Here is a 13355-nt window from a genome sequence, read left to right as displayed (position 1 = left end):
TATAATTATTCTGCAAAAAACATTCAAAAATAAATAAAATATATATCAATGTCCAAATTTGTTATTATTTCTATGTTTTCTGGTGTTGGTAGTAGTTGTGTAATTCATGATTTTCTATATTTTTCTTGCTGTTTCACCTTGTATTCTTCATAATATTTTCTGTTTAAGATATCAATAAAAAAAATTCACCGTCTGAACAATTATTTCTGTTTAAAAGACAATTCTAGCGGCTTCACGAAAAAGTTAGTTTATCAGTGAACAAATTGTGTATGATTTTATTCGTATATCACGTTTATTCCTTAAAATATTGGAGATCAATTTTACTCTAATATTTCTATTAATGTGAACAAAGAATTTTTACGCAGTCATGTTTTGAAATTAAAATGATAATTAATATGAGTTGCATTTTTTTACAATGATACGTGTTAATATAAAATGTTAATGTAAAATTTACAATGCATAGTCTACTTTATTTTTACAAGGGGATTTTTTTTCAAGAAACGCCCATTGCTATCTCTTAAATGTTATGTTAAATGTAAAAAAAAATAGTAAACAAATATTAAATCTCGCCTACAATAATTGCAAAACTCTCAGGTATATTTATGATATAAGCAAAACGGTTTATGTTTTTTTTTACTCTTTTCTGCTCTGAGAAAAACCACTTCAATATTTATTGTTGTTACACATTGCTACAATTTGATTAAAAAAATGCATTCCACAAAAAGTACCGCATATTGAATATGTAATATGTACATGTATTAAATTCAAAACACATATAAAATCGATTGAAAAAAGTCAATATTTTTTAAGTTACCTTAAATGTTAAAGTCTAAGATGTCCTTTCTCTGAACTATACAAGGAATTGCCAGAGATGTCTGATATATATACCAATATGACTAACGATGAATTACATATTAAGATTTATTTACCCCATTAAATACGACTTAGGTTATGTTTTTGTATTTACAGTAATTAATTAGCCATGTACATGCCACCCTTACTTTTTAAGACATATTTTTTTACACGTTTTATAGCGTCAATACATAGAATGCACATCAATTTCCGTAGTTTAGGTAAAGAACAATAGCTTGTAATTTGATGTAGTACATGTTTGTAAATTCTTCTCATTAATGTGTGGTCATTTTGTGGTCATTTATGTACAAAAAGGACATGTTTGTTTTTGCAAGTAGCCTTATTATCAATCATGTAATTTATGAAAACAATGCAAGTCACCCGAAGACGGCTGTACAAATTTAATTAATCATATCTTAAGTTTGTAAAGAAGCAACAATACATGACCCACTACCAAATTCCCCCCACCCCTTTTTCATGATTCGTGACTTATTACATAAACGAAAACAAACGCCATAAACAGTTACATTGGTCCATAACATCGTCCGTTTCAGAAATGATGATACTTACTTTTTCTGATTTATTCAACCAAAAGTTAAAAAAACCCGCGATACATGTCTATAAGTTTGGCGATTTGGTAGGGCTTCTTCAGCGCAGTTTAATTCTTTTTTTTCACTAGTGAGGCGGGTTTGTAGACTTTTGTTCAATGGGATTTAACTTCTTTTAATTTGTTGGACGAGTTAATAGCCATTAATGCAGTAAGATGTTATTCATTTTTTTTTATAAGTGGGACGAGTTGACAGACCTTAATTTGGCGGGATTTTACCATTTTTCATAATTGAGGCGATTTAGTAAACAAAATTGGGCGACTTTTTATAAAGTGGGGCGATTTGGCAGTGGGGCGAGTGTGATAAGAACATGATTAAATTGATAATAATTCTTCATAGACTGTGTGATCATGAAAGAAAATTAATCTAAAATCTACAAAGGAATGTAATTATGATTATTGAGTTATTTGTACTTAGTTCTATGTTGTGTTTTTGTGGACTGTTTCTGTCCTGCTGTCGCTTTTTTTTATTTTTTGCCATTGCGGTGTCAGTTGTCTTCGACATGTGAGATTTAATATTGTTTTTGGTATTTCCTGCATCTCTTTTGCAATTCAAACTGTCCGTTTCGGTGAACAAAAATGAACAAAAATGATCGTAGTGTAACCGTTTTCAGCTTGCATTAACTTCGTGAAAAACTACACTTTTCCAGACACAGGTATTACTTATATACAAACGACTTTGCTTGTGTATTTTCGCCCAGAACTTCATCTTTAATGATAAATACACGAAAGTGACCATAATTAATGATTATGTTTCTATTTTCAAAAAAGAAATTACCAAGAACACATATGGTCATAAGAAAAATTAGATTGGATATCGAAGAATGAAAATACAAATATTCTGAGTGATGTTCTCCTCTGTTTTCAGGCGTAACTATTCTGAAAGAAAATAAACACAGCACTTATTCAACATTAGACTTGCTACACATTCCCTTTCTTTTATTTCTTTCTTACTAATTTATATGTTTACTGATAAGTGCCAGCCTACTGATTGCCCTTGGAGAAACCTTCCTCCTGCAGATGTCAGTATAATGGTATTCTCCTAGTTACAGCAGTACAATGGTTGAAGGGGCAAAATTCATTCTTACTGTGCGACATGATAATTCAGGATTATGCACAGCCTTAAATTACACCAAATACCATGCACAGTTCAAGTGCACTCTTACCTTCCAAATACGAGAAAGGTTTTCAATTAATAACTTTGTAAAGTTTTATCGTTTCTAAATTGGAATCAAACAAACTTCAGTTTGTTAGTTTTCTCGTATGAATTGTTTTACATTGGGTGTGTTTGGATATACGCCTGAGGCGGCCTATGGTTACCCATAGGTACCTATGGTTTGATATTTTGTGTATAAAATATCAAACCATAGGTGGCTATGGGTAACCATAGGCCACCTCAGGCGTATATCCAAACACCCCCATTGTCATTTCCGGAACTTTTATTGCTGACTATGCGGTATGGGCTTTGTACTTTGTTGAAGGCCGTACGGTGACCTATACATAATAATTTATGTGTTATTTTAGTCTCTTGTAGAGAGTTGTCTCATTGGCAATCTTACCACATCTTCTTTTTTATGTTTAAGTTTTAAAAGTGTTACTTGGAGGGACGGAAGAAAGACTCCTTTGAACTGTTTTGACATGTCAATCCTTAATAAATCCCCATGCTATTGGCCCTTAGTAGAAATAGATAATTATTTGTTTTTGGTAATATCGGAAACAATATTGATATAATGTTTATAAAATTTAGATAATCAATATTTAATTTAGATTAGTTTTGTGCTCATAGGGATTTATTTCCATGATAATCTAAAAACATAAATGTGCTGCTATTGAGGTACAGTAACTGTTTCGTAATGGCAAACAACGCGGATTTTATCTTAAATATTTGTCTAAACTGGAAACATATCAAATCAGCTACAAATCAATATATTACGTTTACAAATATGCTGTTAGTCTTAAAATTTCTTTAAGAATTGGAAGAATAGAGGAAGGGCTTTTGTTATGGAAAATTTTACGCCTGCTAAACAATTAAAGATCTACTATTACAACTCATTATTCCAAAAAAAAAAAAAGTTTCCTATGATTACAATAAGCCTGATAATCAGTTTAGGTTATAATTGACCACATATGTAAATAGTGTATCGGTTGTATACAGACATAATAACGTCATCAACTCTATAACTAGTCCGGAATACTGTCTTTTAGTGAGTTCGAAACTCTCGCGTGGAAGGTGTGTTCGATTCTACTACTAGGATTGTCAGTTTTCATGCTTAAATCGGTGGTTATTTTCTAGAACTTGGATTTCCTCCACCAATATAAATCTAAATGCTATGATACATCCAATAGTGCTGAAAGTGGCGTTAAACACCATGTATCCTATCATCAAGTTGGCCTCTGCTTGTGGACTGTTGGTCCCCGAGGGTATCACCAGCCCAGTAGCCAGTACTTCGGTACTGGCATGAAAATACGGATTTTTTTGTGTTTTTAAAATTTGCTGTTAAAAATGTTAGAAATTATTATAAATTAAGGAATGTATCTCCCTCATGCAAAGCTCTGATTCCTTTCACGGATTTGGCTATACTTTTTGGACCTTTTGGATTATAGCTCTTCATCTTTTATATAAGCTTTGGATTTCAAATATTTCGGCCACGAGCATTACTGAAGAGACATGTATTGTCGAAATGCGCATCTGTTGCAGGAAAATTGGTACCGTTTATGTTATTGGCATATGTTAGACAAAAAGCAGACGCTTCACCTAAACAACATCAGGAATTTATGTTAAAGGGTCACGAGTTGTGCAGTCTTCGTGGTCTTACTAAACATAACCGATTTGATTGTTTAATAACTATTACATAAACTTCATATGATACCACAGTATTTAAAAAAAAATAGTTTTAATTTGACCAAATGTTGACATATTTGAGTTGACGTTAACTGGGTATTTTCGGAAGGGCATTATATTTCTAGGCTCCCTTTGATTTATACAATCAGATAACATATAATAATGCCTGGTTTTTTATTATGTATTCATGTTTAAAGTGAAATTCCTCCTAATAATACGCAAAGTATATTGCTAAAGCAGGCCTTTTTCAAATTGTTTGTCGTTGGGTTGCTGTCTCGTTGACAAATACCTTTGTTTGTTCATAAGAGAGACCACACCACTTTACTTTCAAATACTTCTAATGAGAAAATTAAGTTTAATCTTGAACATTGTTGAATGCAATATCTAGATTGTCTTACATTAGGGTCACCAGATTATAATTTATGATAAGAAATACTATATTACGGTCAGTCGTTTACATCTTAAAGACACGACCAATGAAAAATTCATGTGTTTTTCTCACTTTTGCATTTATCATCATTCAAGGTAAAAATATTTTAAGTTATGATGAACATAGTTTACCGCTACAACTGACATAGATATTTCTGATGTATGTCTTAAAATTCAGTGTACTCGGGTGAATTTCCACGATGAATTACAACATGTTACCATATGTAACATACAATTAACTATAGAACATAACATATACACTTAGGACAATAGTTCCACTGGGCCTTGAATTCAAACAAACTAGGTAAAATACAATATTGTATATATAGAGTCTCAAAAGCCTATCTAGGCTTGGTATTTGTCTTTTTTTTTTATAATTTTGCAATGTATATTACATTATCTGTATATAACTTTGTAGACAAGTATGTGAGACTGACACTTTAATAAAATAAATTATTATTATTATCATTTTATATAATTTACATCAATTTTCATATCATTCTATTGTACTATTCTAAGACTAATAATAGTGCAGTACAAGTGCATGATGGACACTCTTCTGTAATGATTTGATTTTTCCAATAACTTGGATTTATGCTAACCCAAATAATCCAGTCGTTATATTATAATTACGATCACTTCGCTCACTTCATTAACGCCTGAATGCATTCCCAATTAGAACGCGTCAATTGGAAATTTAAAAAACGAACTGCATCATAGATCAATATATCTTGACGTATGGCGCGAAATAGAGGAGGAGTTTAAAACTGTTTGTAAGGAAAAGTAGTGGATAGAGGGCGCTGAATTATTCGAGTTAGATTTATGCAGGCATTCATATTTTCCCGCAAAAAGTTCTTCAGATATTCTTCCTAATGCGTTAACATGTTTTCAGCTCACCTGGCCCAAAGGGCCAAGTGAGCTTTTCTCCTCACTTTGCGTCCGGCGTCCGTCGTCCGTCGTCGTTAACTTTTGCAAAAATCTTCTTCTCTGAAACTACTGGGCCAAATTGAACCAAACTTGACCACAATCATCATTGGATATATAGTTAAAAAAATGGGTCCGGTGATCCGGCAAACCAACCAAGATGGCTGCCATGGCTTAAAATAGAACATACAGGTAAAATGCAGTTTTTGGCTTATAACTCAAAAACCATACCATTTAAAGCAAATCTAACAGAGGTAAAATTATTTATCAGGTCAAGATCTATCTGCCCTGAAAGTTTCAGATGAAACGGACAACCCATTGTTGGGTTGCTGCCCCTGAATTGGTAATTTGAAGGAAATTTTGCTGTTTTTTGGTTATTATCTTGAATATTATTATAGATAGAGATAACTGTAAACAGCAATAATGTTCAACAAAGTAAGATTTACAAATAAGTCAACATGACTGAAATGGTCAGTTGACCCCTTTAGGAGTTATTTCCCTTTATAGTCAATTTTTAATAATTTTTCGTAAATCTTAGTAATCTTTTACAAAAATCTTCTCTGAAACTGCTGGGCCAAATTAAACCAAACTTGTCCATTATCATCATCATGGTATCTAGTTTACAAAATGTGTCCGGTGACCCGGCCAACCAATCAAGATGGCCACCATGGCTAAAAATAGAACATAGGGGTAGAATGCAGTTTTTGGCTTATAACTCAAAAACCAATGCATTTAGAGCATATCTGACATGAGATAAAAATGCTTATCAGGTCAAGATCTATCTGCCCTGAAATTTCAAGATGAATCGGACAAACCATTGTTTGGTTGCTGCCCCTGAATTGGTAATTTGAAGGAAATTTTGCTGTTTTTGGTTATTATCTTGAATACAATTATAAATAGAGATAAACTATAAACAGCAATAATGTAAGATTTACAAATAAGTCAAAATGACTGGAATGTCATTGACCAAGGTGAGCGACAAGGCTCTTTAGAGCCTCTAGTTTTTGTACGTGCGCATATTAACTTAGTTATATATATATTTCTAACGACAAAACATTTTCATATTATTAATTTGTATTCTAAAACAATAATTTTATGAGTATTCATTGAATGAATTTATAACAAGCTAAAAGGAATGTAATTTTGCACACGATAATGTCCGCGCATTTATAGATCGGTTACCAGTAAAAATCGAAAATGAAGATAATGGAAATCTCTGCGGCAACAAAACAGTCATCGATACGATATAAAAAATGAATGCATTTTTTAAAAAGACTCGAAAGATACCAGAGGGAAATTCAAACTCATAAATCGGAAATAAACTGACAACACCCATTTGGCAAGGTGAGCTAAAAAAAATACAAACAGACAAACACTAGTACACAACACACAACACAGAAAACTAAAGAATAAGTAACACGGAACAACATTTTACCTGTTTCTTAAATCTGTAATACCGGCATTGCTAACTCCGAAGCTCCGTGAACCAGTTCTCGTTTATATCCAATTCAGTTTATTTTAATTTTTTTCAGTACACCATAAGGTGTTGCTTAAAATGGGACGAATCTTTTTTCATTAGAACGTAAGACAAAAGAACTGTGACGTTTTAAAAAGAAAAACTTTGTTGTTGTCATGTTTTTTTTTTTTGTATTTATGATAGGTGAGCCACAATGCCAGCATGGCTGGAAACCATATGACACGTCATGTTACTTAGTTGTATCCACAAACAAAACTTGGTCAGATGCACAGGTACATACATAAATCATTTGTTCAAAATGTTTAATGTATCTAAAAATATATGCACTGCAATAATAGATTACTAGATAACCTCAATGTTCATTAAACTATGATTGTTTCAAATAGTGAGATCATATATTATTCATTTAACGTTGAGTTGATGAATTCAGGCATGAGTTTATATGCACTGAAAAAAATAATAAAGGTCAAGTTTATATAAAGAAAGTCAAATATTGATAATATAAACAGCATATTCATTAAGTACTTGAAAGGATTTGGGAATGTCAACGCAGAAAGAAAAGAAAAGAAAAGATAAGCGAGACTTGCTTTTCTTCTTGCTTTTGTTAGCCTTGATATTTCCCTTGTTTTTGTTAGCCTTGCTATTGAAACAGAAAAAAAATTGCTATCATAAGAAAAATTAAATGCCAATGACTATCATTGAGAACCAAACTAGTTTAACTATCTCAAATACTTATTAACTCAATTCTGTAAAAAAAAAAAAAAAAAAAACATGTATTGTTTACAAAAAAGGCTGAAAAAAAAGAAAAAAGGCTGAAGTTCTTAAATACATTACACGGAATTCTTCCTTACACGTAAATTTAGTATAGCCGGGCACATTTGTGTAAAACATTAAAAAAAAATGCTGAAAGAAAATATATTTGATAAAATGCCTATCAGTTTTTAATTTTTTTATTTCTATTTATTCTTGCAAGAGTTTTTGTCAAATCACCCACAACGCCTACTTGGCTGAACTTGAAATGATTGATGAGAATAAGTTTTTGCTGGATCTTCTTCTAACGATGCCATCAAGTAACAAACGTGAGTACAAAAATGTATCGATAGACGTTTAAATAGCCAAATATCATGAAAGAGTTGATCCGTACGTGAGATTCCATATCTTGCAGTAAACTTAGCCAATATCACCCGTTCTTTGTTATATTCTCAAGTGTTTGATCTTCAGAGGTTGTACAAATGTATTGACCCTATGTCTGTATAACGTTGCTGGGCTTCCAAAATGTTGTATATTACAAATATTTAAAAAAAAACAAAATCTCACAAACAGGGTTTGAAAATTTGGTCGAAATGCATGTTTCCAAAATGTCATATGTAAACTTGAACATTCTTGTGAATGGCAGTGAAATAAAAACTTAGAAATCCATGGATTACCCAAAAACTTTATTTATTTTCACAGAAATAAAAAAATTAACAAGTATTTTACATTTCAAGTTTACATACAACATTTTGGCAGCAAACTTTCCAAAAGTCTGAGATTGGTATTTTTGTAATATGTCTCATTTCAAACATTTTGATTGGTCTTAATGTATGCAAGTTTGGAAACTCAAAGTTTTCCTTCTGCCAAGACGATTTGTTGTAAAAACCACAAAAATAGTTATATACATCATTTTGGAAGTCCATAGGATATATGTATCTGTGCAATTGTAGTATAAACAAAAATTTTGAATGAATACAGAAAACGGTGCTATAATATAGCATTATATAGCCTATCATAAAAAAAGAAGTATATCAAACGAGCCTCGTTAAGGCAAATATAAAAAAAAAAGAAGATGTGGTATGGTATGATTGCCACTGAGACAACTCTCCACAAGACCAAATGACACAGAAATTACCAACTATAGGTCACCGTACGGCCTTCAACAAAGCCCATACCGCATAGTTAGCTATAACAGAATCCGAAATGACAATGTAAAACAATTCAAACGACACAAATAACGGCCTAATTTATGTACAAAAAAATGAACGAAAAAAACAAATATGTAATACATAAACAAACAACAACCACTGAATTACAGGCTCCTGACTTTGGAAAGGCACATACAGAGATTCAGTTTTACAAAGATTTGGCTAAACTAAGGTTGTTATCAATTTAACTTTCAAATACTCGGCTTCAAGTGTTCTCGATGGAGGTATATCAAGAAAAGCGCTGCAGACTTATGCAGTGCATAAAGCGTTGTTTTCATATTTTATCTAAGTGAAATATTTCAATCTTGATACAATTGTTTCATAAGCGTAATTTTCAACTTTAAAAATAGCACATTCAATTTTCTCTTGAAAAAAATCTTGTATGGCCAAATATAACAATACGAACAAGAAAAACATTTTCAGATAATTTTTGGCTTGGTGCAAATGATATCAATACAGAAGGAACGTTTATCTGGAGCACTAGTAACCATGAATTTGATATAACTGATTGGGGGCCACATGAACCAAATGGACACAAAGGAGAAAACTGTCTCGATACTCGTATATACGATGATGGTAAACTTCACTGGAATGACCATTCGTGTGACTTGCATTTTTACTTTGTATGCGAAAAGAGGTCAGCAATAGTTATATACTTATTAAAACATATAGTTTATGAAAACAAAACCCTAGCATATAGGGAAATAAGAATGGAAAACAATTCTTCTTTTCCTAATTGTTACAAAAACATACATATTGTTCTGTCTAATCCAGATCACACAAATTCACTCCAGGAGAACACAAATTCACTCCCAGATCAAAAATTCACTCTCGGATCACACATATTCACTCCAGGAGAAAACAAATTAACTCCCAGATCACACATACACTCCCGGATCACACATATTCACTCCCGGATCACACACATTCACTCCCAGATCACACATACACTCCCAGATCACACACATATTCACTCCCGGATCACACATATTCACCCCCAGATCACTCACATTGACTCTGGGTCACACACATTGACTCCCAGATCACACATATTCACGACCAGATCACACATACACTCCCAGATCACACATATTAACTCCCCGATCACATATATTCACTCCTGGATAAAAAAAAAAATCACTCCTGGATCACACGTACACTCCCTGATCACACATATTCTCTCCTTGATCACACATGCACTCCCGGATCACACACATATTCATTTCCGGATCACACTTAATCACTCTCGGATCACACAAATTCTCTCCATGATCACACTAAATCACATGAAAAGAACACAAATTCACCTCTGGATCACACATATTTACTCCTGGATCACACCTGGATCACACAAATTAACTCCCGTATCACACATAGTTGTTACATATTTGTTTGTTTTTGTTGTGATTAAGATGCGTCTGTTCATTTCTGTTAGTGCTATTCTCGTATGCATGTGGGTCGACTCTGTGCTTATAAATCCAGTTATTGTGCTATTGTAAAACTTGTTTGCTAATCGTCTTTTATTTTTTCGTTTGTGGTTTGTCTATTTGCCTTTTTATGTTTCTTTGTTACATATATGGTATGGCTCTGTACTTATACATCCCGTCGTTATGTTACTGTACTATTGCAAATTCATTCAATTTTGTGCTTCTTTTTTTTTTTTTTTTTTTTTTTTTTTTTTTTTTTTTTTAAATTGATACTTGTTTATTCCAAATATTTCCTGTTTACAATTTCCTAAGTTGCCCAGGATGCAAACTGTGGATTCCCGTTTACATTTAAGCCAACTGTCCGGGAAGCAGGAGGTTGAAAAATGTGCACTATATTATCCGAAAAAAATAGTATACATGTAATAATACTTATATTCTTTTATGTGACAATGAGTGAAAAAGGAATATCTTTATAGAATGTACTACTAGTGGTAAATAATATAACATTATAAAAACATAAACGAGTGCACCTATAAACCAGATTCACATAATATTTTAACATAATCGAGTGCATCTTTAAACCATGGATTACCGTAATCAATATAAATTAAAGAGATATAAAAAAAAACAGACAACATGACTGCTATCTCCTGCAAGGTATGTACTTATAGTATGAAATTAATTAATGTGTTTATTTTCTCTTTGTCTAATGTATTAATTGATAAGTAACAGGGTACAGATTTCAGATGTGTTACCATGTATGATTTCCAAAGATTTAAAATATATGTAGAGGACATTTTTATCCCATCATATTTAATTTTGTTTCTTATTTTCCACACGGACCATTTTGTCAAAATAAAAAATAGATTTACAAGTAAATTTTGGTTCGAGTGACCACTGCTATCTCCCAAAAGCATAAACTGTTTTAAATTATCATCATCTAATTGAATATTCCATAATGTAAAAATATCTTTGATTTTACTAATGATTAATTTTGTTGTATTGCAATCGAAAAATAAATGTTGCAGATTTTCAGTATTATTTACAGTTTGGCAAATATGACATTTTCCGTTTGACAATTGCATTTTTTTAAGTCTACTTTCCGTATATATGATATTGTGAATGCATTTCCATTGAAATTCTTTCATTTTATTTGTGATTTTAACTTTTTTCAAATTGCCCCATACTATTTTCCAATTAATTTCGTGGCCATAAAATTCTTGCCATTTAAGTTGACATTTTGGATATATATTCTTATTAATCATGTCTCGAATATATTTTAGTTTTAATTCTTTTGGTTTGATTGTTTTCCCAGATCTGTCTAATATAACCATTTCATTAGAAAGTTTCAATTCTATGTTTGGTTTCTTATTAATTTCATTATCAATTTCTAATATTTGTAAGAAGTCAATTGGTATTGCACTTTTAATTCTTGAAAATTCCGATATGCAGTTTCTTTTATCTACAAGTTTTTCAAATATAGAACAACAACTGTTAAATTTGTTGGTTTCTACATTCCATATGTCTTTGATATATTTCATGTTACTATTTAGAAAGGAAGAAAAAAACAATGGCTTATTTTGAAATGAAATTTTTGAATTACCAAATAGTCTCATATTAAGTACCTCGTTCTTAGTTTTGGGATTATCTCCAATTTTTAGAAAATTAGACCATGTAAAAATCAATTTTGTGCTTCTTTGATACATATTTGTTCTGTTTTTTTTTGTGATTTAAAAGATTATTAAACAATGTTGACTGCTGTATATTTGACATGTTTACCTATTATGTCTGTTTGTTTTGCTCACGCATGTTGAAAATTTAATGAAATTTGATGTGTCTGTCATAAAAGTGTGAGGATTAGCTAGCTTTAAAGTCAGGTTCAATCCACAGTTTTCTACATAAGAAAATGCCTGTACCAATTCAGGAATATGACAGTTGTTATCCATTCGTTTGATGTATTTGAGCTTTTGATTTCCGTTTTGAATTTTTCTCGGAGTTTAGTATTTTTGTGTTTTTTCTATTAACTCCAGGAGAGCACAAGTTCATTCTCAGATCACACGTATTCCCTCCCGGATCACACATACACTGCCGGATCACACACACACACACACACACACACACACACACACACACACAAACACACACACTCCCGAATCACACTTGAACACTCCTGGATCACACTGATTCACTCCCGGAGAACACATATTCACTCCCAGATTACACATATTCACTCCTAGGTTTTGGTGTGATTCAATTGCTCAATCTTTAGTTTTTTATTTATTGCTTTGTTGGCTTGTTTGCATGATTGTCGTTTTCATATTTTTTTTAGCCATGAAGTTTTCAGATTTTATTAGTTTTGAATTTTGCGTAGTTATCATCCACCACATTTTCTTCGGTGCGGATACATTAAAACGTCTAAGTACATGTGAATGCACTAAATCTATAAATAAAAATTATCTGTAGTTGACATTTCTATTGGTAGACAAAATCTGTTGTTTTTTCATATATAAATCTGTATTTACAAAAGCGTACTTGAGACTTGCAAGTACTTCTCGACACCTATTTTTTCTGGATTTGTAATTTATACACTTACATTGTAGTATTGGTGGATCTGGGGGATCGAGCATAATTGGTTAACTATCATGCCAGTTACGACGTATTGGAAACTTTTATGTGAATAAAAGCATGTTGCAGCGTTAGTTTATTTTATCTTCTACAAAAGAAACATCCGGATATATCTGAACCTGTCTGAGCCTGTTGTTCAACGGTTATCGTTTGAAGGTGTTGTTTATAGGTGTTTCTCATATCTTGTTTTTATAAAGAGAAGACCGTTGGT

General features: G+C 32.0%; 1 protein-coding gene across 1 annotated transcript; it reads left to right on the top strand.

The window, feature by feature from the left end:
- Positions 1-4695: 4695 nt before the first annotated feature.
- Positions 4696-13218, top strand: LOC143070894 (alpha-N-acetylgalactosamine-specific lectin-like). Its single transcript, XM_076244999.1, has 5 exons — positions 4696-4826; positions 7315-7403; positions 8105-8210; positions 9516-9729; positions 13120-13218. Exons 1-5 carry the CDS (start codon positions 4724-4726, stop codon positions 13154-13156), a joined length of 549 nt encoding a protein of 182 aa, XP_076101114.1. The 5' UTR covers positions 4696-4723; the 3' UTR covers positions 13157-13218.
- Positions 13219-13355: the final 137 nt, after the last annotated feature.

Source organism: Mytilus galloprovincialis, chromosome 4, assembly GCF_965363235.1.
Source record: "Mytilus galloprovincialis chromosome 4, xbMytGall1.hap1.1, whole genome shotgun sequence".
Classification (NCBI taxonomy): domain Eukaryota; kingdom Metazoa; phylum Mollusca; class Bivalvia; order Mytilida; family Mytilidae; genus Mytilus; species Mytilus galloprovincialis.
The sequence above is the reverse complement of the archived record's forward strand: the minus strand, read 5'-3'. Positions and strand labels throughout refer to the sequence as shown.

Excerpts from the sequence above, each read along its gene's own strand:
- LOC143070894 (XM_076244999.1), top strand. The coding sequence starts at position 4,724 with ATGATAAGAAATACTATATTACGGTCAGTCGTTTACATCTTAAAGACA. Across the intron at positions 4,827-7,314 it reads TGCATTTATCATCATTCAAG|GTGAGCCACAATGCCAGCAT; the intron begins GTAAAAATATTT and ends TATTTATGATAG. Across the intron at positions 8,211-9,515 it reads GATGCCATCAAGTAACAAAC|ATAATTTTTGGCTTGGTGCA; the intron begins GTGAGTACAAAA and ends AAACATTTTCAG.